Raw genomic sequence first — 25,737 nt, 5'->3', positions numbered from 1 at the left:
TCATTTTTTTAGTTTTTATTTTATTTGATTTTTTGCCTCTATTTTCACACTAGAGTGCAGAAGCAACAGGAAAGTGCAGGTAGAGAGTTGAAACGTGTCTGAGATGTGGATTAGGTCCGACTAGAACCTGCATCTGAATCAGGCTTATTAAGAGTCCAATTATACTATTTAACCATCTAAATAAGAAGAAAAAATTGCAGGCGGACTATAGAATCATTGTGGTCTATTACTCGGAGTGGAAAAGTAGGTTTGAGGGTGGGGATGAGGTCAGCAGTTTGAAAGTGCTGTGATGTACCAATGGCAAAAGCTTTCATTCATCCACCACTTCCCTGTTTCTCTCAATCTTTTTGTCACCGTTCTTGTCCTTCTCCTGGGCTCGAGTGGATGACGCTGGCTGTGAACATCCGGGGTCCTTGCGGCACGGCTGCCGGGAACTCAGGCGTCCACAGTGGCCGTAAGAGGTGGAGCCATGACCCAGCAGGACACTGGCCCAGATTTCGACACTGTTGCACTTCTGCTATTCTGCCTTCTGACGCTTGCGCAGTGGCTCACGACGACCGCCACGATGTTGGGTCGTACCGCTCGCATCATGCAGGACATGGTTGAGTAATTGACAGCCTTCCTGTTGTTGCAAAACAACAGAATAGAACAGAACAATGATCAGGCCACTGCGGACATCACTAGCCACACTTTCTGGTGTCATAATTACCCACTTCATCCTTTAACATGCCATAAAACTAGTGAACACTAATATCGAAATTGGTCAGACTTGTAGAGTTTGTTGACCTTAAAGGGTTAGTTCACCCAAAAATGAAAATTCTGCTATTAATTACTCACCCTCATGTCGTTCCACAACCGTAAGACCTTTGTTCATCTTCGGAACACAAAGTAAGATATTTTCATCGTCGCTTCATAAAATTAAGGTTGAACCACTGCAGTCACATTTATTATTTTAACAATGTCTTTAGTACCCTTCTGGACCTTGATAGTGGTGGTCAAATTGCTGTCTGTTGAGGAGTCAGACAGCTCTCGGATTTCATCAAAAATATCTTAATTTGTGTTCCGAAGATGAACGAAGGTCTTGCGGGTTTGGAACAACATGAGGATGAGTAATTAATAAACAGAAATTTCATTTTTGGGTGAACTAACCATTTAATCACAATGCTACCAGTACCTGGAGAGCATTTGTTTATGGTTAAAGGGATAGTTCAATCAAACATTCTGCTCATCCTCATATCGTTCCAAACATTATGTAGAAGAAAGAAAGATTGGAATGACATGAGTAAATGATGACAGAATTTTCATTTTTGGGTGAACTGTGCCTTTAAGGCTCTAGCCTGTTAAGCAAAAATGTCATGTACATGTTCATGTTTGGATTTTCAAAGATGATCTTGGAGATCGGTGTGATTGATAAATATAAATCAATCACGAACTGAAGAAAATGAAGAATATGTTAGCGGTGCTTACCAGCGTAAAACTTACCACCAAGACTACAGGGTGCTGTGGGTGGTTGACAGGGCATTGTTTGTGGTCGCTAAGGTGTTCTAAGTGGTTTTTAGTACATTATGGTTGCTAGGTGTTAGTTTAGTCTAAACAGCCCACCTACAAGTCTGTGTGATATTCTGGTCATTAGATATTACTTGGGTTTCTTCTTCAATGTATATTGTTACATTAGATTTCTATTTCAAATAAATGCAGTTCTCTTGAACTTTCTATTAATCAAAGAATCCTGAAAAAAATGTATCACAGGTTACACAAAAATATTAGGCAGCACCAACCGTTTTCAACATTGATAAGAAATGTTTCATGAGCACCAAATCAGCCTATTAGAATGATTTCTGAAGGATCATGTGACACTGAAATCATGGAGGAGAAATGAAGGAGTAAATGCTGCTGAAAATTCAGCTTTGACATCACAGGAATAAATACATTTCAAAATATATTTAAACAGAAAACAATTTTAAACTGTAATAATATTTCACAATATTACTTTTTTAATGTATTTTTAACCAAATAAATGCAGCATTGGGAGACTTCTTTATATAAAAAAAAAAAAAATCTTCCCGACACCAAACTTTTGAATGGTAGTGTAAGTTTTTAGATTTTTTTTAACTTATTTATTATCCCCCAGGCAAATCTCATAAATCTGAGCGCTTAGAAAAGTAATAGCACTCCTCTACTATTGTAAGCCACATGATTTAAGGCATCATTCATGTTCATTGCACAATCACGGGACTAAATATGAGCAATAATTATACAGATATTTGCCTTAACAAGCAGTAGTCCATGAGTTGTGAACATTTTGATCTGAAATAATTTGAGACTAAATCTCATAGCATTTGTAAGACCATGATGTCTTTGATCTATTTTTTGCTTGAGGCCTTAGACTTTCTGTTGTCCCAGTAGCCCACACAGTACTTTTTGAAGAGATCGGTTCCTTGCACTGATGTTGTCACTATGTTCTTCTCAAACGCTTATTTCCATCTGCCATCTCTCCATAGCCGAATATGCGAGGGGCTCCAACGTAAAGGTTGCATCTGCTCTCTTCACCTCTAAACATGAGATAGACAATCAGTGCAGGCGGCTCAAAATAGGCCACAGTCAGTCTCAGAGGGTACTGATATTGGTTGCGTGTGCATGTACGTATGAATAACCTCTTAAACTCACGTGATGGAATCTTAACTGTCTCACAAACAGACCGTGGCACTCAACCCACATCACTATATTGGATCTCTTCCTTCCTGCAGAGATAATGTGAACAAGAGAACGCAAAGAGAGCAAGAGTGCAGGAAAAAAGATGCAAGTCAGAATTTAACTGACGACAGCTCTTGATAACATGAGCAGGGAAGGTTGCTGTGTGCATTTAATGACCAATGCATCTCCTTCAAGTTGTTTTATTAGCAAGTATTACTATTATTAGTGTTCATATGAAAGGATTTTAAAAACCACAAAGTCTATCTAATAAACTGTGGTGTGTAACTTGTGCTACGGACATAAAACTGTGCAGCTTGTTGAAGTGAGGAGTGCTATAACTTTTCAAAGGAGTCGGGCTTAGAGATTTTACCTGGTAGATGATAAAAAATCCCATACATATAAATTGAAGGAGGGATCTGAGCCATATTTAGAAACCAGAAAGCTTTTAGATGCAAACACCACACACTATTATCTTCAGAAAATGTATAAATATAGTTTTTAATCTTCTTTATATCACCAAATATGCTCAAAAAATATTTAGTACTAAATTTATGCTTTTGAATTGCATAAAATTTCCATTCATTTGGACTACAGTTTCAACATAAAGTAATAAACTTTGTGATATACAAAAATGAAACTGAAACATGTATGATTTCTTCACTCAAAAATCATGACATATTTGCATGTTGGGTTTATTTAAATAATCATATTTTCAAAATGTATTTGTACAAATTGCTTAGAATCAGCATCAGTTTATTGTGTTAATTACATTTATTCAGTTAAAAAGTAAAAAGTATGAACATGGCTGTGGAAAAAGTGATATTCAGTACGAGTTTGAAACAAACTGGATTGATTGATAATGATATAAACCTGGTTAATGTGTATTTAAAACAAATTAATAGTAGTATTACAGAAATTTTACCTGTTTCATGTATGTATGGCCGACAAATATGCATCACATTAAATGTATTAGTTTATGTTAAAATTGTGTAATCCAAATGGGTGGAAATTGAAATGCGATTGCAATACATAAAAAGTATTTAGGTCTAAATTTAGGATTTGAGTGTTCATTATATTTGCTTGAAAAGAAACAAGTTGTTGATATCTTGGTCAGTAATGGGTGACTTCACAAACATTTGAGTGGACTTTGGATGAAGACCACTAAGGACACAATTGGTGACATATTGGCTTGTTAAGCTCTTAAATATTGGAGATCCCTCCCTCTTTACAATGTATGCATTTGAACTTTAAAAACCTGAAGAATGATTACACCCATAGGGTCAGGCCTTGACTTTGGGTTATCTCTCTCTGACCCCAAGTAGACTCTACAACTTCCTGCAGTGCTAAGCTGTATTGTGCATTATGATGCAGAGTGTCATGAGGAAATGTAGCATTTTAAAAATGTGAGCACAAAACCCCTATGATTACTTATGTTTAATCTTACTTTGTCTGAAAGGAGGAAATATTAATACAACAAAGCCAGTCTAAGATCCCAGAAACACACTCTGCCCTACTGAACACTCCTGAAACTCTAGACACACCCTTTACAGCCAGACACATGACTCAGAAATTAGCTAGAAGAATATTCTTCAAAGTTGACAGGACTCTATTGCACAGAAACCGCTTTGCTATGCATACACAGTAATACTTCATGCTAATACTACAGCACTTTTGTGTGTGTGTGTGCGTGTGCGTGCATGTTTTAAACAGAGTAACTTATCATGAAAGACACAGATTAATTTGAGATGCTTCTGTGTCATAGTAACAACATGAGTTTATACCAAAAGTTCTAAACTCCAGTAAACACTAAGGAGTCAATTGAACAAAAAATGTCATTACAATCAGCTCATTTTCCGCTTGAACTCTTAATGTGGCTCACAGATGCCCCTGATGCAATCTGGGAAAGATCCCTCAATGAATTACAAGGAGGAAACCACAAGATGATTTTGTGTTGGACCTTTGTGGGTTCTGTCTTTGTACCTGCAAGGAAAGCTGCTGAGTCATGTATTCTCAAAGAAGTTTAGTCATGCTTTACTCAAAAACAGAATGGAAAAATGTAACAAACTGAAAAAATACATGAGTGGGGTGGCCTAACAGTGATCGCACATGACGTGGTTTAAAAAAAACTACCCAGATAGGAATGACCCAATAACCTTTTTTTGGGCTTCTATGACCGAAACACTAAAGACCAGGGTGCTGATGGTGAACCGGGCCCAATCAAGGTCCCATGAGGCCCCTAGGCATGACTTTGTCCCACACCCCACATACTGGGCAGACCCCTTAAGGTTGTGACACACTAAGCCAACCATCAGCCAAAGTTGGGTTGTCCTTGAGTGTCTGTAAGCTCAGTTTTTGCAGTGTGTTCTGCATTGTTGTTCCCGTCGAGTCAGACCCCGTGGGTGGCTTTTTGGCCAACTGAGCATGTTGAATCGGTGTTGGGCAGTCAGTGAGATAGATCACTCTGATTGGCTGTTCAGCTTAGCGAACCAATGCGAGAGAAGAAAAACAAAAGTGATGCAAACGACAAAGTCGAAGAGGGTACACAACATTTTAAAAGGGCTCTTGAAATTTTACATCATCTTACCCGAGTCATGGCCTTTACCCTACACTGTCAGAAAAAAAAAAAAAAAAAAAAAAAGTGCAAAAATAGAATTTTTAACTTTTGTAACTTTGTACCTTGTCTACTGATAAAAGGTACAATTTAGTACCTTAAAGACCATAATTTGTACCCTTTAGGTACTACTATGGGTAAGGTACAAAGTTGTCACTTTAAAGGCCCACTGAAGTGTCTTGGAGTGCGCAGCAATATTCAATGTATTGACGTAATTTCAACTGAAACAGGAAAACAGGGCAGGATATATCGAACAGCCCCGCCCCTTTTTTAAAATAGCCAATAGCGTTTTGTTTATATCACAGCTTGACCAGAGCCGTTGAGCTCACTAAAGCTTTGTTTCCTTCTAATCTCTAACCATTTCTCCTCCTAATCTCCTCTATATCGCTTATATACAGCATTCTGTGCAGAATTCCAATGGGTCCAATACGTTTTGTGGTCTGCACCGACTTGCGCATATGATCCGCTCTGTGCTCTCGTGTCTCAACCAGAGCAGACTGCTCGCACTGCGGGGGTTCACGTGACAATCAGACTTCATTCACATCAATGGAAAGCATATTTAGTCTTAGTGCTCTATAAAGAGGACAGGGAACGATTATGTGCCATTCACCATGTGTGACCAATTTTAGCCGCAGCTTCAGCATCTGTTTATAGTGTAAGAGGGGCGGGACTTCAGATTCTAGAGAGCATTTGATTGGACAGAAGATTTGATGAGAAGCTGAAGTGCGTGGTGATGTCATGAAAATCCGTGATCCATTTTAGCAGATTTGAGAGACTGTAAGATTTGAATGCTTATGTTTCCTAAATGCGAATTTTGTCATAGTTTTGGAACACACCAGCTTATTCATAACCTTAAGGCTAACATATTCATACTAAAAGCTAAAAATGTACATTTTGATCTCAGGGGGACTTTAAGGGTGACAAGCTGTTGTACAATTTTTGCACATTTTTTCTGACAGGGTAAATAATAGGGATGCTTTGGCTAAACATACTATAAAATGTGTGTGTTTTTTTTTTGTTTTGTTTTTTTTCTTAAGCTAACATTAGAAAACTAAAAATGGTAGTTGGGGGCCCCAGTAGTCAGCTTGATCTGAATGTGCTGAGGGGCCCCTAGTTGTCAGTTTGTATTATTTATCTGTGGCCTGATGTTTTGGAGGCCCTCACCCTATTCTTCCTGTCCATAAGGCACCCCTGTTAAAACATTAAATTGCATTTAATTTGAAATAGACTAATGGGTGATAAAACAAATACACACATAATTCATACTGATGCTATTTTTCTGCAAGATGTCAGCAGGCCTGACTTTGAAAATCAGAGGGCACAGTGTTTGAGAACATGCTGTTTTGCACTTCATGTCCTGTGTATGAAAACACCTCTCAATCGCACAAAGCGTTGATATGACGACTGTGATGTAAAGGTGGTGAACGATAGGACACTTGTGGAAGATTTCAAATTTTAAGCAGGTCATTTGCACTGAGGTCTTTTGCGCACGTCTGCAAACATATGTGTGTGTGCACGAGGAAGGAAGCGCTAGTCGTAAAGAAGGGGAAGCACCGAGCTTAGCTGTTTACGTAAACTCTGCAGTGACATGGAGTGGAGTGCATGCGCACACAGCGTACATAGAAACAGGAAATTACAGTGCACACGCTTGTTGCCTAGGATACCGACCTCAAAAAAACAAGATGCGGTTAAGGGGTGCCCTCAAACAGACCATCAAGCGTCCCAAAACAATGGCCAGCAGCAGGTTTTTTCCATTTACTTAAGCATAAACAATTGCAATAATGGAACTTGAGCGATATTTTAGCTGCTTTACTCCAGTCATAATGGGAAAATTTTATGATCATTTTGTAAACACTGACCTTACTTTGACATATGAGGATAATCTGAGGGTTACACAGTTCATGCTGGGTTTCAGTGGGTTCCAACCGAGCTGAGCTGCCTTGCTGTCGACTGTCAACATAGACTAAAGCATCATAGGCAGCAAACTCTACAAACCACTCAAATAATGTCACAGGGACTTAACTTGCAATTGATTCCAATTGAGTTTAATGCAAACATGCTGCTAAGATAATGGCAAGATAGTCTAATAAGCAAAAAAAAAATACATAGCATAATAATAATTAATTATTAATTAATTAATAATACATAATAAAATATTAATATATAATATACACCGATGAGGCATAACATTATGACCACTGACAGGTGAAGTGAATAACACTGATTACCTCCTTGGGTCCTGCCATCCATGTGGATGTTACTTTGACATGTACCACCTACCTAAGCATTGTTGCAGACCATGTACACCCTTTCATGGAAACGGTATGCCCTGGTGGCTGTGGCCTCTTTCAGCAGGATAATGCATCCTGCCACAAAGTAAAATGGTTCAAGGAATGGTTTGAGGAGCACAAAAACGTGTTTGAGGGGTTGACATGGCCTCCAAATTCCCCAGATCTCAATCCAATCGCGCATCTGTGGGATGTGCTTAACAAACAAGTCCGATCCATGGAGGCCCTGCCTCACATCTTACAGGACTTAGCAGAAAGGATCTGCTGCTAACATCTTTGTGCCAGATACCACAGCACACCTTCAGGGGTCTAGTGGAGTCCATGCCTCGACGGGTCAGGGCTGTTTTGGCAGCAAAAGGGGGACGAACACAATATTAGGAAGGTGGTCATAATATTATGCCTGATCTGTGTGTCTGTGTGTGTGTCTGTGTGTGTGTCTGTGTGTGTATATATAAAAAATTATAATTAATAAAAATAATAAATGTAGGCCCCTAAAGATGCATCCCTTCAAATAAAAATACATAGCATACACATAATGGGTTAAATTGTATTTTTCATCATTTTAAACTGATTCTTTGTTCCAAAACAGTGCTGTACTACATAGGCCTACAGTGTTTCGAAAATATGCAGCATTCAACTTCAAAGAAGTTTAACTTCTAAAAAAACCTTTTTCTAGACCTTGCATTTTTGTGTCCCTGCCTATCATGTTTTACCACTTGGCTGTTTTTCTCTATAAACATGAGCTATAGCTATATGAACAGATATGACCATCTTCTGCAGTATTTTGCGCTGTTCTAAAAACGTGGAACCCATTTCTAGAACTTTTACCCTTTTTTTTTTTTTTTTCATACCACTGCCCTGTCTTTTGCATTTTTAAATGCAAAAAATGCATTCTGTTTGAATGGCCCCAAAGCTGCATCCTAACCGTCATGTTACACTCTACGTACATGTGCAGCAAGACAAATAGTGTACAGAAGAATCAACTTGCAGTTGAGTTTGATATTAGCGTTTTGCTAAGCTAACAGCATGATGCAGAAGCGGGAGTCGTCATAGTTGAGTAAACTTCTATTGTGGTAAATGAGAGACTACATTAAATATATTTTTTGTTTTCCCATTTGCTCAAATAACAAAAGAAAAACTCAGTCAGAAGACAGAGAGAGATCAATTTTTCAGTCACTCTCACAGCCTCTGTAATAGAAACACCCTCACAGCAAGTTTTTTGTAATTTGATGCAAATATAACAAAGTATAGTGTTGTAAGTGTACATACCATTTTTTTTTTAATTAAATAAAAATTTGCAGGATTTACGATGCTGATGACTGTTAAAACGTGTCATCACAGTCTGTGAAAAGGGTTCATAAGCATAAAAATACACAGCACACGCATGTAATTAGTATGCTTAACAGCCACACAAAGAGCATCATGGGAGATTCAATTTGCCATTTATTTCAATAGAGTTTAATGCTAAGCCAACATGTGGCTGTCCTAATAAATAGCCCAAAACAGTAAAGTTTTTTTCAGTATTGAATGATTTTCAATTAGGCCTATATTTAAAATTTACATTTCTCACTTCGTCCGCCATTTTGGATTTATATAAATAAGTTTCCAGGCATCACTGTTGGGAATGATGCCTTAAAATGCTCATTAGGTTGGAGAAGAATGCTAGTGCCTCATAAATTATCAAAATACGGAAGCACAATAAAACAACCGTATTGTCACCTGAAAAGTCTGTTTTGTTTATTAGTTTTGTTACTTCTCTTGATTTTTTATCGTGTTAAAGTTTTACTGACTGAGAATGTTTAAACATCTGTGGTTTGACATTGATCAAGATTGAGTAAGAACATGAGTCACTGAAGCAGTTTTCTTTTTTTCTTTCTGGAGTTTCCTAATTCTGTTGCTCCCAGGAAATATTCCAAAAGGAACGGAAATGGGCGGAGACAGAACAAAGGGAGGTACGTACAGGAAAGAGACAAGTGAAGGAGAAAACCAATACCATTCCTCATTTATGTTGTAACAAACATTATGCACTTGCCAAAACACCCCCTCATCCAATCTAATGATTTTACTCTAAATATACAGACTGAGCAGAGTTTCATAGTGCTTGTGTTTGTTGTCAGCACTCTTAAATGCTAGAAATAATAAGCAGCAGCTGTTTGATACCTGAACCCCTAACTGACCCCGAGCCCCAGCTGGAGTTTCTTGTTCGCTGTCTTTTTAAGTGTGTTTCCGGTACTAAGCCCCGCCCTCCTCAGTGTTTTTCCCAAGTAGGATCAGCCTGTTCTGTCTTGTCTGTTTTACGTCAAAGTACCACGAGTTAAGGAGTGCCCTGACTCATGCTCACACACATACACATACACTCATTCCTGAATAGTGTGAACCAACATACTTCTGAACCACAAACGCATAGTTAAGAACACACTCACCTCTACTGTAAGTTTAACCCACATCAGAACACATACGTACACAACTAAGACTGTCATACAAGTTTACAAACACTGGAACAATACAATTCATTTCTATAATAATGACACTTGTCTGTTTGAGTCACTCATGTTAAATGTTAGTTTCCTGTTGGTTTACATCCAAACTCAGTCCTAATGAGTGTACACTTCATTTGCAGCATCATTTTGATCATAGGAAATGTATGTAACGTCGTAACTTCTATAGTCTGAAATATACCGAATCTGAATTTACTTTCAACAATGTCAGAAACGGTTAATAAACTGCTCCTTGCAGCCAAAAAATGATTCCAAACTGCTGAATCACCCTGAAAGACAGTAATGGAAAGAAAGAAATGAGTGACACCAAAACATGCCAACTGTTGAGGGAGGAAAAGACATACTATAAATGTTACATATGGGCTATGTCACAGGAAATGGGATGAGCAGCTCGGCAGATGTGACATAAATCACCTCTAATTGAGACATTCCAATAATCTGTTTAGGCCATGAGTAGACAAACTGACTTCTCAGACCAGTAGAAACCAAACCAAACTAGTATATAACAGTAAAAACAGGTAAAGACAACCACAAATCAGTCGCCTCAGTTCTAGTAGCGTCATAAAAACGTCATTAGCATTAACTGAAACCTACTCAAAAGCAGCACAGAATGGTTATGAAGTGTCATGTATACTGTACGTACTGTAAATACATATGAAGGCATGTTATAAAACATTCAGGAAATCCCTTGTTTATCACAGAAGCAGTCTATCTGAGATAATAAGACTTTGAAAATGTGCTCAAAATAATTTATTTGAAGCTGTAAGTTATTGTTAGTAGGGCAAAGTAATGCTACAGGAAATGCATGGGTACCAGCTGTACTATGCTGACACACACGCAAGCACGTACACAAAAGAAAACATTACAGTTGAAGACTCCTGTCATAAGTAGAGCATCTCACAGAAAGATACAGATTTGGTTTAGGAAAGCCTATGGATTTATATCTACATTTTTGCACTGTGAACATGCTAACATGAGATTGGTTTCCTTAGAAAAGGGGCACAAGTATCTGAAAAGTCACAATTCTCTGACTCTGAAATACATGTTATTAGATTGCAATGACACGAGTTCAGACAAGTTATTAAAAAAAGTTCAAGTTCGCTTGTTGGGAAATAACCATTTGTAATAAAAGCCAAGAAGTAAGTTACTTATCCTGAAGCGCCCTCCACTGGCCACGTGAAGTTTTCATTTGTGTACTGAAGTCTGTAGCGCGAAAACATTACGTCAGAGATGTAACCACCTGACCTAAGACATTCAGAGGGACACGTACACCAATAAGAAATGTGATTTTGTGATTTTATTTGCACTGCTAAAATTTGTCACAGGGCCTGTGACAAAAAGTAAACCGGAAGCAGGAAAGGGGGGAAAAAAAACGAAAAAAAAAAAAAAAAAAACAGTGGGGAAAAAAGTGATTTAATTATTATTAAAATGCATATTAAAAATATATATTTAATATTTACACATTTTACAAATTATTCCTACATTTTCATCTCTCTTTCCTTACATATAAATATAAAAATGTATACTACCTGTATATTTTTCTTCATAGAGACTCTTCTCTCACTTTAAGGGCACTAATGATTTGGTAGGCAACTGAAAACTCAAAATTGAGCCCTGGTTCAATTTCTTTTGGTCTCGAGCCGGCCCGGCCATAGATCTCGGTCCATAATCCAGATGTGCATTTACATTTATTTTTAATTGTGATATCAAATGTGAGCTTAAACTAAAGATGATGAAACAATACCTTTCACATGTATTTGAGTCTGTAATCTATGATTTAGCTTTATTTTATTTATTTAGGACTCACAGAGAGCTCTTTCATTCATAAAGTTTTCGATTTTAAAAAAACCGGAGGAACTTCTCTCATAGGTCACATGAGGGAAAAAGAACGAAATAGGAACAAAATCAAAAACAGAAGATAATCAGAGATGTACACATTTATTACCACAGCGTCTGCTCTGTATTCTGTCTGAAAAATAAAATTTCAACTGTCATTACATCCAACTGGAACAAAGCATATGCTTTTCTTACAAAAAAAACAAAACAAAAAAAAAAATAAACAGATAATCAACATTAAAAAGAACACAACAGGTTGCAGGGGATTCTTACGCCTCAAATACAAAGGCCAAAAAAGTCTGATGTCTACCAGTCCAAAGATAACTGAAAGAAGACAAACAATGACACAGACGAATATATTTCTCTATATATGTGTGTGTGTAAATAAAGCCATCAAAAAGAAAGACTTTACATTCTGTGGTCCCGCTAAAGAACCAGATTCTGAGAGTCATGATAGATGGTGGCAGAACCTTCAAACCAAACATCAACAGCTTCAGAGTGTGAAACACTGAACCTCTACAAACAGGAAAATCCACCCAGCAACCCAAAAATTACAATTCTGGACTGGTCAAGCAGCAGTCAAAAAGTCACCACACAAAGCGAAGTCACAATTAAAAGCGCTTCAGGCCTCAACACACCTAAAGAAAAGGCTTCATTTGTTTTTGAGGTTACTGCATTGGACTTGTTCACACATTGTTCAAAAGTAACAGTTGGTTTGATTTGAAGGAAATGTTGATGCCCGTCTGCCGTTAATCTCTCTCGATAATAATTACTATGACAACAATATAATAAAACAGTAAAACACAAAGACAGCTCAGTGTCACTGATAGTTTCTCTCTTTGCATTCATTCGCTGCTGGTGTTTCAGGATTTTTTTTTTTTTTTTTTTTTTTGGTTAGTCTGACCCCCTGCGCTCACTGCACACCGTTCGAATCACATGACAAAGGTCAGAAGCATCTGTATTGCAGCTAGAAAAAAGGTAAAAATGAAAATTCAAAACCTGTCCCATGAATCACTTTAGTCTAATGGGGAATAAAAGCAAAAAAAAAAAAAAATCTCATTGCATTCAATACTGCCACCTGTTGGTTGAGCTTTGCCACATCTTTGATTAATAATGAATTAGCCAGGGATGTTTAGATGAAAACACTGAGGGATTCCACTAAATGCTGTTCCATCATTAAAGTTAACTTGCTTCCCCTCGATTTCCAAAGCTCACTTTAAATGAAAAGTACTAAAATTTGGGGTTAAAGACCTATCAAGTGCAGAACATCAGGTCTAGTAAGCACGCCTGCCTAATTTTAAGTGATTTTAGTATTTCTGTTTAATGAAAACTAAAATTCGAGTTCTCTTTTGACTGAACTAAATGGCCACAGTTCCTTTTATTGCATTAGGCCTCTGGAGGACCAGCAGATCTGCAAGAGTGGATCTGACTAAATGGTCTAAACATTTTTGTTAAAAGGAAATGGTTTTGACAAAGAAAACGAATGAAGTGCCAGTGTCACCTTTGGCATACGCACAAAAGCTGAGAAAAAAAAAGAAAAAAAAGGATGAAGAGAGAAATTTGGGATGTTTTCTACTGTAACAATAGTGTAACACAGATCTCTTGATCATATCAGACATCCCAGACTACTTGTGACCTCCCTTTTCTCCGAGACGCACAAATACAAACATGTTTTCTATTAGGTACAGCAGATTTGTGTGTTCAGCATGTATTATGAGCTCACCTCCTGTGCAGCTCCATCCAAGACCATCACTGATAGTCGTCAGACTTAAAAAGCGCAAAAAAAAAAAAAAAACAAAAAAAAAAAGCCATATGATTAAGATACATACATACACACAAAAATTTCCCTTACTTACGGCAGCAATAACAGAGTCTTTTGGATTTTCTTTTACCTGTACATAACGTTTAGGTAGCAACACCTGAATTGTGAGGCCCTGAGGTTTTAAACGGACACACGTTTATTAGATTGTGTGTAAGAGTGTGTATAATGGGAGACGACAGCAGTTTGGCAGAGAAAAGCCTCTGAAACTCTTCCCCAGAGACACTTGGAGAGAGTGAGATGGGCTCAGCTGAGAGAGACAGGTCCAGCTGAGAAAGTGTGAGTGTCTGTGTGTATGTGTCTCTCTTTTTCTTTTCCCGCCAATAGCCAGCAGATGGAGGGATAGAGAAAGAGACGGAACGAAAGACAGGGCATCAGTGGAAATAGGTGCGGTAACAGACATAAGCACCTGCAGCCAGTACCGTGCACATACACACACAGGTCATCAAGGGGCTCCACGCTCCACGGGCGGGAGCAGGAGCAGCCTCTGCCGTGGGAGTCTTGGGTGGAGACCGCGCAGGTTTGGGAGGGGCTTCTCTTGGAACGATTGGGTCGTCGGGTTGTTCGCTTGACAATGCCGCCGCGTCAACCTCGCCAGCTGCGACCACCCGTTTGCGTAGGTCTGGCCCGTCTGTGAATGTCTCGGGTGCACTGGAAAGACAGCAACAAAAAAATGTTTGTATGTGGCTGTTGGGTGTGGATGGGAGAGAATATGTTGAAAGTAGATAAAAGATATTGACAGGCTGACCTTTTTGCACAGATTTCTGCATTTTTTTTTATGATCTCATTGAACTCATTGAAGAAGTGTGAGGGGTCAGAGTTCACCAGGTCGTCTTTGCCGTTGGGAGGATTTATTGGGGGCCGTGGCCTGGGAGGAGGAGTGAATTCAGGGGGGAGATCCTCCTCATTTGATAACTCCTTCCAAGACTCCTACTCGCACATGAATAGAAACACTTCACTGATCGATACAGCCTACTAGTAGTGGGCAGTATGAACAAAATGAGAAGTATTTTTATGACCATGGGGTATATCATATGATGACATTTTTGATGGAAGTTCAACCCCAAAATGCTTTATATTAAATTACAATATAGTATTTTTCAGTTAAATGATTAAAAATTGACAGGGATTTTTTTTTTGGCATTTTATGGCCAAATGGTAGGATGATTATTTTTAACATTAAATTAATGTTAAAAAGTAAATTATTCAAAATAAAAATTAAAAAGTTGTAAACTAACATTTAAAAGTCAGTAAGATTTTATTTTATGAAAGAAATGAATTTAATACTTTTATTCAACAAAGATGCAATAAAGGGTTAGTTCACCCAAAAATGAAAATTCTGTCATTAATTACTCACCCTCATGTCGTTCCAAACCCGTAAGGATCTTCAGAACACAACTCAAGATATTTTAAATAAAATCTGAGAGATTTCTGTCCCTCCATTGAAAGTCTATTCACCCAAAACTCTGACGCTTCAAAAGTTCATAAAGAGATCGTAAAATAAATCTATATGAATTAAATGGTTTAGTCCAAGTCTTCTGAAGAGACACGATCGCTTTATATGATGAACAGATTGAATTTATGCTTTTATTCACATATAAACATTGATCGGCGAACATAAAAAGAAGCTCAACTGAACCTGCTTGATGCATGAGAACAAACCACATTGGTTCTTGTGAAAGCTTATATGTGGATCAATCAAGCTTGCCTGAGATTTCGTGACCAAATTTGAATGCTTTATGTATATTCGCTGATCAATGTTTATATGCGAATAAAAGTCTAAAGTAAATATGTTCATCATATCAAGTGATCATGTTTCCTCTGAAGTCTAATTTAACTGCTTGATTCATATGGATATCTTCTAAATATCTTCATTTATGTTCTGAAGATGAACAAAAGCCTCATGGATTTGGAACAACATGAGGGTGAGTAAATGATGACTTTGAATTTATTATTATTTTATCATTATTAAACATTTCAGAACACCAAATTTAAATGTTTCAAAAATGCTGGTTTCTTTAACATCCCATTGCATTACCTGTACAGATGTATCTCCCATGATGTACTTGGCACCCTCTATGACAGCGAGGTAGGAGAAACGCAGCTGATCAGCTGTCTGGATCAGACCCATGCGGTATCGTCGCATTTCCAGCAAAACCTCCTGGATGCGTACTGATGATGGATCTTCCCTCTGGGACATCTGAGAACACACAATAGCAGTTTTTTTTTTAAGAGGACGTAATGGGGGTGGGGGGGTCTACTGAGACAAAGCAAGAACAAATCTGAAGTGTGCATGAGAAATTCAGACACCCAGTTGGTCTCTATACTAGGGAAGTTAAAAGTACTGATACTGCTGTTAATTATCTGAAAAAGGTCAAGCACTTTTTATTTTATTTGCACCTCTGCACTATTTGTTCTCTTGCTTGCAATATGTTTGTTATTTATTCAGGGTTCCCACACCTTGGTTAACTTCAAATTCAAGGACCTTTCAAGGACTTTCCAGGTCTAATACCCTCAAAATCAAGGACGTAATTTGGGTACACATTTCAAGTGAGAAGTTGCATCGTGTTACAAAGTTTTTTTTTGCATTTATTTTTGGCCATATGACAGAGATCTGATATTCTATTTGTTGTATTTCTGTTTTGCATAAAACTGAAGAATATTTGGTACATCCTATACTGTATACTAAAATGATCTGATATTAACTTTTGCATGGATTTTATTGAAAAGTGTTTAGGCTCATGTAACCAGAAGTTTTAAGATATATGAATATGCTTTTTCTTGCCTCATGGGTTTTCATCTGTGAAACACTGAAGTATCATCGTAGTAGTTTAGTGCGCACGTGAATGTCTTGGCAACGTACAACACGAAGTACCTCACACGGGAAAAACAACGTAACGTGTAAATGCGCGTAACTAACGTAAATCAAGCAGGCTAGTATTCATAGGCCACGAAGTGTTGGCAAAATAACACATTAGCGAACCGGAGGGAATAATATGGAATTTTTTCCAGAAAACTTCTTGCACAAAATAAATTCAAGCACTTTCAAGGACCTGTATCTATGTATGTTTATTTTCAAAAACTTTCCAGGGCCTTGAACATTTTTTTTTTTTTTCAAGGACCCGTGGGAACCATGTTTATTTTATTACAGGTTTACTGAATAGTAGAGCTGCACGAGTAATCTTAAAAAGATTGTGATCTCGATTCAAGCACACACGCGATCCTACTTTATTAATGACAATGATTCTCCCGCATCTATTAAACCTTTGACAAAATCATACCGGAATATTCAAATCTGTGTTCGTGCTGCCAGAGCCAGAGAGAGCCATTTTGAATCACACATTAGTTATTTATGTGTTACAAATATTCACATTATCACAGAAGTACTGAGATATAAGTTTTAAGTTAGTATTTAAACGCCAATGTCTACGATAGTGATCAAAATAGAGCAAACTACCTTTTGAAACGAACTTGGCACGTCAATTAATTGTATTGTATTAAATTCCACTAGGTGGCGACAACTGACTGTTAAAAAATGTATGTCACTGAATCGTTCATTCAAAAAATGAGCTCAAAAACACTGATTCATTCAGCAATGAAACAAGTATTTATTATTGAGTCATTGAATTCATTCAAAACCATTTTTTAAATAATTCATTCAGACATTTTCCAGCAATTAGAGTCAGCAATTTATATTTTGTCAGAACCTCTAGTAAATTACATGTTATTTTGTTTAATTGTATATTCAGAATCGTGGGAGAATCGTAATCTCTATTTGAAACCAAAAAAATCGTGATTCTCATTTTATCCAGAATCGTGCAGCTCTACTGAATAGTGTTGTCAAAAGTACCGACTTCGATACAAAGTCGATTCCTTAAATTTTAAAAATGTGACACTGAGCGCTGTTGAGTGGATTCATAAACACCTCTGATTGGCCATTGTGTTCACAACCTCAACATATTTGTCTGTGATTGGCTACAATGATCAAAGCACGAGAGCGTTTGAAAGCAAACGGAAGTGTTTGAATTTGAAAGCGTTTTGAAAGCGGGAGCGTTTAAAAGCAGGCGTCTTTCAGCAGACCAGTCTGATGTCTATTTACAGCATGTTTTTGAAGCGCTGATCATTGTAGCCAATCACAGACATATATGATGAACGCATGAACACAAAGGCCAATCGGAGGCGTTTACGAATCTGTTCAACAGCGCAGAAGTCGGTACTTGTGACAACACTATTACTGATTACTGGTTAATAAGGTTACATTTCAATTTACTGATATGTGGTGTATTTAATATTTATAAATTATTTACACTACTTTTCAAACTTTTGGGGTCAGTAAGATTTTTTAATGTTTCCCCAAGGCTGCATTTTTATAATCATAAATACAGTAAACAGTAATACTATGAAATATTGTTACAATTTAAAATATTTTTTTTTCTGTTGAAATGTATTTTAAAATGTAATTTATTCCTGTGATGGTAAAGCTGCATTTTCAGCATTGTTACTCCAGTCTTCAGTGTCACATGATCCTTCAGAAATCATTCTAATATGCTGATTTATTATCATTTCTTATTATCAATTTTGAAAACAGCTGTGCTGCTTAACATTTTTGTGGAAACCGTGATACTTTTTTTCATGACTCATTGACTAATTGATAAAGAAAACTTCAGTAACAATCAATCTTTGCCACATTCTGGCCCCAAAATATTGAAAGGTAGTGTATTATTAGTGTTATTTAATGTGCCAAAAGCATAAATGTCATGACTCAATACAAATTTTTAATAATATAAACTAATATGCTATTGAGGACACTCCTCTACTTAAAAAGTTAAATATTAACATAAGCAAATTTGTCCAGCAGATATGGCATCACATAGAAGCAGTCAGTTCTCTTACCAGTAGAAGGCAGGTGTCTACAAGGCAGAACGTTCCAGAACGGCCGATTCCAGCGCTGCAGTGAACCACGACAGGGCCGTGATCTGGACTCAGACAGCCTGACTCGCGCACTTTGAACAAGAAGTTGAGAAAAGATGCAGGCGACTCTGGCACACCGAAATCTGGCCACGTGGTGTAGTGGAAATGAAGAATCTCCCGTGTTTCCAGTGTCTTTAAACACACATGACACAACATTAATCACGATGAGCGTGTGTTTGTCTGAAACGAGCCTCTGGTATCTGTAATATCCTGAGAGCGTTGAGTCAACAAGGCATCCAGCTATAAAGAAGTTCTGAACATTTTTAGGAAGATTTTCGCACATGCAACATTTTTTGTCAGAAAACAAGAATTTTGGCTAAACTGAAGAAAAATGACTAAAGAAGTACTGTATAAAACCTCAAGTGTTAAAAATAGCTGAATGATCAGTGAAAGAGACTGACAGGCGAGCGAAAGCACGACTGGATGAGATGAGAGGAAGATCAAGTGTCTCACCGACAGATTTTCCAGCTCCAACAGTCGTACTGTGTAGTACGATTTCACATCCTCTGAGATCAGAGTAAGTCTGAAGTTTGTGTCCTCAAAAACAGCCTCCCTCTCCTCTCGCTGAGGCCAGTACTGAGCACACTTTACCTGCACGTACACACACTTCTTCATTATAACCATACAACACAAGCCTCAACACATGTACACATTCCATATGCACGCTAGAAGTGTTTCAGGCAGGTATCCAAAGTGAGTGTGTGTATCAACGTGACAGGTATGGTACAAAGATACAGGTACAGTGTGTGTTTCTCTCACCGAGCCTTTCTCTATAACGCGATTCAGCATCACGACCCCTCGGCAGCGCTGCTCCCACACCATCTCCCAGAAGTGACCACAGGTGTTTGGTAACGGACCCTAAACACAAAAACAACCATTAAAACAAGCATAACCAGTCTACTGTATTAATAATACATTTTAAAAACATACATAATATGAATTTGTCCTGCAACAGAGTTCATAAGACTAAGCCACAGCATACACTACAATTCAAATGTTTGGGGTCAGTAAGTTTTTTTTTAATGTTATTACAAATATGCTCACCAAGGCTGCATTTATTTGATCAAAAATTACAGTAAAACATTGGTGTGAAGAATTACTACAATTTAAAGTAATGTAATGTAATAACTACTTTTGTTTTAGTATATTTTAAAATGTAATTTAGTTCTTTGAGGGAAAAGCTGAATTTTTAGCATCATTTACTCCAGTCTTCAGTGTCACATGGCCTTCAGAAATCATTCTAATATGCTGATTGGGTGCTCAAGAATCATCTTATTATTATCAATGTTTAAAACAGTTGTGCTGCTTAATATTTCTGTGGAAACCGTGATACAGTTTTAGAAAGTTCAAAAGAACAGAGTTTATTTGAAATTCAGTTGTTGTTTTTTTACTTTTGATCAATTTAATGCATCTGCTTAATAAGAGTATTAATTTCTTTATAAAAACATGTTTGGTGAACAGTACAGAACAGTCTGTACAGTAGTTACTAAATTAAAAAATTCTATTAATTGTATTTGGGATTTTTCATTTTGCTTATAGTGAAACATATCGTGCACATCTTGACCTTAAGTTTCAGTAAATCACACATTTGAGCAGTTGTGAGGTACATGACATTGCAGGTGAGAACGCGTGTGTTTTGTGTGTTTGTGGTTGTAGCTGGCAATGCTTTTACTGAGCAAGGCTGGCAAGTTGAGACGAGTCTGCTGTCGTCTCAGAGCATCAGTGTGCTAATTTATGCTGACGCAACTCAAGATTTCACAACATTTCTTAGGGTACTCTCCAGATACAGGAGAGGGAAAATCTCTCTTTTAGATGCCATGAGTGTCAAAATGGAATGTCACTGTAGTATATCAGTGTCTGACGCTGACTGGGGTGTTGGTGGCCTAATGGACACGTAATATGAACGTCAACACAAATGTCAAAACCAGGATGGGGGGAGGGTCTCTGAACAGGGAGTTCCCCATTACTTGCTTACCTATCACTGTTTTAGTGTAGCTACACAACACAACACAGCATTTCATAACCTTTTTGTCTTATGTATCCCCAAAGTCCCATCAAAAAGGTCAAATACCCATTCATTGACAGCAAAACAGAAAAGTTACTTTTAACTCATATTATACTGTATCATTTAGCACTATTTCAATTAAAATGGCCATTGTTACAATGGCTCATCTTTAAACTTAATCTATTATTTTTTAACTCAATTTAGTTTGATATTATTTTATTGGCTAAATAATAAAGGGAATTTTATTTGCATTTTGTTTCAAATGTTAAGTGGTCAACCAATTATGGCTCTAGTTTGGAGTTTCAAACTACACTGAAAAACTGGGGTGATGCTATTTTAACATTTGATCCTGAAATCCAGAACACTGTCAAAACATCTTTTCTTTTTCTTTTTTTTCCATCTTAGAAATACTGCAGACTATGTCCCATGTTGTCTTTCCCTGTGGCTGAAAAGTTGATTAACATTTTTGTATTTTCCTGCATTGATTATTGCAATGCTCTACTGGCTGGGGTTTCAAAAGCTACCCTAAATAAATTACAAAAATTCTAGATCGCTCTATATGATGAACAGATTTAATTTAGGCTTATATTCACATATAAACAGTGGTCAGCGAACATAAACAGAAGCTCAACCGAATTTGGTTGACGCACAAAAACAAACTTCTTGCGGAAACTCAAACGTGCTGCATAATACACAAAAATGAACCACACTGGTTCTCGCAAGTCAAGCAAACTTGCTTGAGCTTCCGTTTACCACAACTGATGTGTGCGTTGATGAATGTTTATGTGTGAATAAAAGCCTAAATTCAATCTGTTTATCATATAAAGCGATCATGCCTCTTCAGGAAATTTGGACTAAACCGCTCAATTCATATGGATTATTTTTACGATCTAAGCATCAAGGTGTCAGTTGCGTAGCTGTCTATGGAGGGACAGAAAGCACTCAGATTTCATCAAAAAGAACTTCATTTGTGTTTAGAAGATGAACGAAAGTCTTACAGGTTTGGAACGACATGAGGGTGAATAATTAATGACAAAATTTTCAATTTTGGGTGAAATATCCCTTTTAAGACCGACACAAACATTTGCATGCCATTAATGTGACAGATTTTTTTAAAGGAAAGATGTTCTAATTAGGGTTGCTAATGATTACTCGATGATTGATTAATTGAAAATAATTTAATTGATAAAACTTATCGATGGTCGATTAAGCAAGGCCATCATTAGATTGCGTAGTTTTGAGGTGCATGCGGCTCATGCGCAAAACATGCAGCAGACACGAGGATGTGAAATGAAGCGGGCTTGCCGTAATTACGTATTCTGAATGTATTAAAGGGTTAGTTCACCCAAAAATGAAATTTCTGTCATGTACTCACCCTTGTGTCATTCCAAACCCATAAGACCTTCGTTCATCTTCGAAGCACAAATTAAGACATTTTTAATGAAATCCACAAGGTTTTTTTTTTATCCCCAGTAGAAATCAACGTAATTACTGTCATTCAAGGTCTAGAAAAATAGTAAAAACATTGTTAAAATAGTCAACGTGACTACAGTGGTTCAACCTTAATGTCATGAAGTGACAAGAATACTTTTTGTGCGCAAAAACTAAACAAAAATAACTTTATTCAACAATTTTTCCTCTTCCATGTCAGTCTCCTACGCAGTTGGCGTACTGAACGCAGTTCAGAGAATCCGTGTTTACGTCCAAACGCCGGCTCAGTATTGGCCGAGCCGTTCACGTGAGCACCACGATGATTGCGTGTGATGCTGACGCAGGAGCCGGCCAATACTGAGCCGGCGTTTGGATGTAAACACGGAAGCACTGCGTTTACTTCATCAAATGCGTAGGAGACTGACAGGGTAGAAAAGAAATTGTTGAAAAAAGTCTTTATTTTTGTTTTGTTTTTGCGCACAAAAAGTATTCTCGTCGCTTCATAACATTAAGGATGAACCACTGTAGTCACGTTGACTATTTCAACAATGTTTTTACTACTTTTCTGAACCTTGAATGATGGTAATTACATTGATTTTTTATTGGGGATAAAAAAAAATAAAAAAAAAACCTTGTGGATTTTATCAAAAATATATCTTAATTTGTGTTCCAAAGATGAACAAAGGTCTTACGGGTTTGGAACGACATGAGGGTGAGTAATTAATGACAATTTTCATTTTTGGGTGAACTATCCATTTAATGTCTTCAAACCATGCAATGGATTAGGTAGGCTAGCAATTTATTTCGAAACATAATTAATCAAGGGTCCAAAAAACCCTGCACAAGTGATTTTACTGAACTTAAGAACTACTTAAAAATTGTGTAAAAGCCACAATAAAAATAAACAAGTAATAAGATCCTGGTGGATGAGTGACGATCTTCCAGCGCCGTTTCAGCTGTGCGCTCCTATTCTATGGCGCATGATAAATTAAGACCTGTCAATCTGTGTCAATCTTAAACCAATCCAAGCGCACTCCAGCTAAAAAAAACAGTGTCCCTAACCACTGTACCCACCCACCACACCCGAAATCCAGTTTCCATTTGTTGAACTTTCAAATGACGTTGGAAAACACTGTGTTTTAATCGTAATGCAATCAGATCCCAAAAGTCCTATAGCTTTAGCCAAACAGCATGTCATGTCACTCTATGATCTACGCATTGTCTTATGTTGTGTTTGGGCTTGTTCAAGACCACCTGCTCTAAATAAAGATATGCGATCTATTTTTGGTTTACTAATGTTTCACGAAGTTACAAACAAAAACGTAGTGCAAAAGCATAATGTGTATACTGTTTACACGTGCGTCAACAGCGCTTTTCCATACAAGTACTTGGTATAGTTTAGTCTCTAACTAAAAAAAAAAATAATATGCTTGTTGTATTTTGCTAGTTGAGACGTTTTCAACGATATATGACAAGTCTATCTGTTATGCACGATTATTTTACAGATCACATTTTCATGTAAAGCAGTTTTTTTTTTTCACGCTCTGAAAATAGAGCACTTCTAATATGTCAGCAAATTTAAAAGCACTTGTTAAGTGGTCATATTCGCTATATTTACTGTAAATCAAGCTTCTAAGCTTTAAAACAACACCTATTTTGTGTAGGTTAAGCAAGTGCTTAAGTAACGTGATACTATTAGTAGCGCACCTCACTTTGGATTTAAGAGGTTAAGGTTAATGATTGATCGATCGTTAATTTAAACAATGTTCAATTATGGGAATTTATGTAAATTGACATCCCTAGTTCTAAACTCTTTTCTATTTCATTGCAAAGAAAACTGGCCAAGATTTGCACTTTTTTTTTTTTTTTTAAAGTGCCACCTACTGTCAGAGAGTGATTTAGCATTTACATTCAGTTCACCTGCCATTTTTTATGCATTGGTCAAAACAGACAAATTGTATGCGAAAACCAACTTTCCATGCTTTGAACATTTTGTTGGTGTGAACAGGCTTTAATAATGCACATTTTAAAATCTTAAAAAGTAACAAACAATAGATTTTCCATGATATATGTCCCTATTACTATGTTAATGAACTCCTTAGTGCCTTTACACCATCTGTATTATCCTCATATGTGTGTCAGACAAATACAGCATCAGATTCCTCAGCAGATGTATATCTGGGGTGTAAGAGTCAGTATGTCACCTGAGTTAGTATGTAGTTTCTCTGAGCTTCATCCACTGAGATCAGACTGGCATTGATGTAGTCATTATTGCCGATCTGTAGATGAATACGGCTGTGGTCAACTGTGAAAAGAGAGCGCGATTAAGCTGTGGGGCACATCACCCATGATGCTTTGCAAATTCAGCGGTGGAACGATTCTTTTTCAGGTCCTCTTCTCAGTTCCCCACAAGAGAGAAAAACATCTTCCTGATGAAAACGCTCAATTGAAACAGATAATATACACAAGGCATTCATTTAATGTGGTGTTTTGCGAGCTGAGGACCTTTTTAGGTTGTTGTCGAAAAAGAGAAAGACTCAGAGAAAGAGGAAACCACAACAGTGTCGCTCTTTGTGACGGAAGAGTTAAAAAAGGGAGAGAAAAAAAGACATGACATCTTCAGCGTGAAATGACTTTAACAGCTCGCTGATAACAGGCCCCTTCCGTTAGGTGTCACTCACTGTGTCGAACGGGGGAAGCGGCACACTTACATGGGCTGACGTCTCTGTAGCGATTACGATTTCTATTTTCTGGAAGTTTGGCGATCTTGCATGGTAGGTCACTGGACTGCTGCTTAATCTCCTACAGTAAAACAGAAGTCTATGAGATGAAAAGGCTTCATTCTGTTAGTGCAACAAATATGTGGCAAATGATTTGCTGGGGGAAAACTATATGGAATATAACTATATAGGGGACCACCAGCATCCAGCTTAGGATGCCATTCATCCATCACTGTTATTAAAAACTTAAATTCAGTCAAAGCAGTAGATAAAGGTGTCAAACCAACTAATAACAGACTTCCTCTCATAAAAGATTAACTCTTTCCCTCCATTTCTAAATTTAAAAGTGACAAATTCAGGTCATCTCTATAACTTGTCAAATCATTTATTCCTTAGTTAAGAACGAAACATCGCAATCTGAGCTGTCAAAAAATACAGATACCACATCAAATAAACAAAACAAACTTGTTTTGGGTTGATATAGATATTTGGAGCATCATAATCAAGTATGAAGCAGAATCAGTTCTTTACCTGGTAAACGGCGTTCCAGTTCCCGAGCTCATCGATTTCCCGAAACTCGGCTTCCATTGCCGCGTGTGTTCCGCGCCGCTCGATAGATGGCTCCCTGACAATACAATTAGTTATAAAATCGATGTCGAATCACATGGAAAGAACTGACTTTTAAAGTCTACTTTAATTTTCTTAGAGAACGTTTCTAATGGTACTGTTGTGTCGCCCTTACCGGAAACACGCTGCTCGCTCCTCCCGCAGCACTGCTCTCCGATCTGCGTCGTTATCACGCCCCTCTTTCCTCACAATAACCAATGAAAGACTGTGAGTGGCCATGAGCTCAAGGTAAAGTCC

The 25,737-nt window shown here is 37.5% G+C and overlaps 1 protein-coding gene across 3 annotated transcripts; it reads right to left on the bottom strand.

The window, feature by feature from the left end:
* On the bottom strand, positions 1–25,737 carry ptpn1 (protein tyrosine phosphatase non-receptor type 1). Of its 3 annotated transcripts, XM_051904159.1 has the most exons (11): positions 25,616–25,737; positions 25,405–25,498; positions 24,865–24,955; positions 24,358–24,458; positions 19,477–19,575; positions 19,171–19,308; positions 18,640–18,849; positions 15,785–15,946; positions 14,495–14,676; positions 14,156–14,397; positions 1–622 (listed from the first exon to the last, which is right to left on the bottom strand). In XM_051904159.1, the coding sequence occupies exons 1-11, from the start codon at positions 25,717–25,719 to the stop codon at positions 588–590; spliced, it is 1,458 nt and encodes a 485-aa protein (XP_051760119.1). In that variant the 5' UTR covers positions 25,720–25,737; the 3' UTR covers positions 1–587. The 3 variants fall into 3 exon arrangements, with proteins under 3 accessions (XP_051760119.1, XP_051760118.1, XP_051760120.1); XM_051904158.1 differs by lacking the exon at positions 1–622 and having other exon boundaries at positions 12,011–14,397; positions 25,616–25,736; XM_051904160.1 differs by lacking the exon at positions 1–622 and having other exon boundaries at positions 12,011–14,397; positions 25,405–25,622.

The sequence above is a fragment of the Ctenopharyngodon idella genome, chromosome 8 (genome assembly GCF_019924925.1).
Source record: "Ctenopharyngodon idella isolate HZGC_01 chromosome 8, HZGC01, whole genome shotgun sequence".
Classification (NCBI taxonomy): domain Eukaryota; kingdom Metazoa; phylum Chordata; class Actinopteri; order Cypriniformes; family Xenocyprididae; genus Ctenopharyngodon; species Ctenopharyngodon idella.
The sequence above is the reverse complement of the archived record's forward strand: the minus strand, read 5'-3'. Positions and strand labels throughout refer to the sequence as shown.

Coding starts and splice junctions, on each gene's coding strand:
- ptpn1 (XM_051904159.1), bottom strand. CDS start 25,719: ATGGCCACTCACAGTCTTTCATTGGTTATTGTGAGGAAAGAGGGGCGT. Junction 19,576..24,357: donor GAAACTACATACTAACTCAG/GTGACATACTGA, acceptor TTTTGTGTTTAG/GGTCCGTTACCAAACACCTG. Junction 18,850..19,170: donor TGGAGCTGGAAAATCTGTCG/GTGAGACACTTG, acceptor GTGTGTTTAAAG/ACACTGGAAACACGGGAGAT.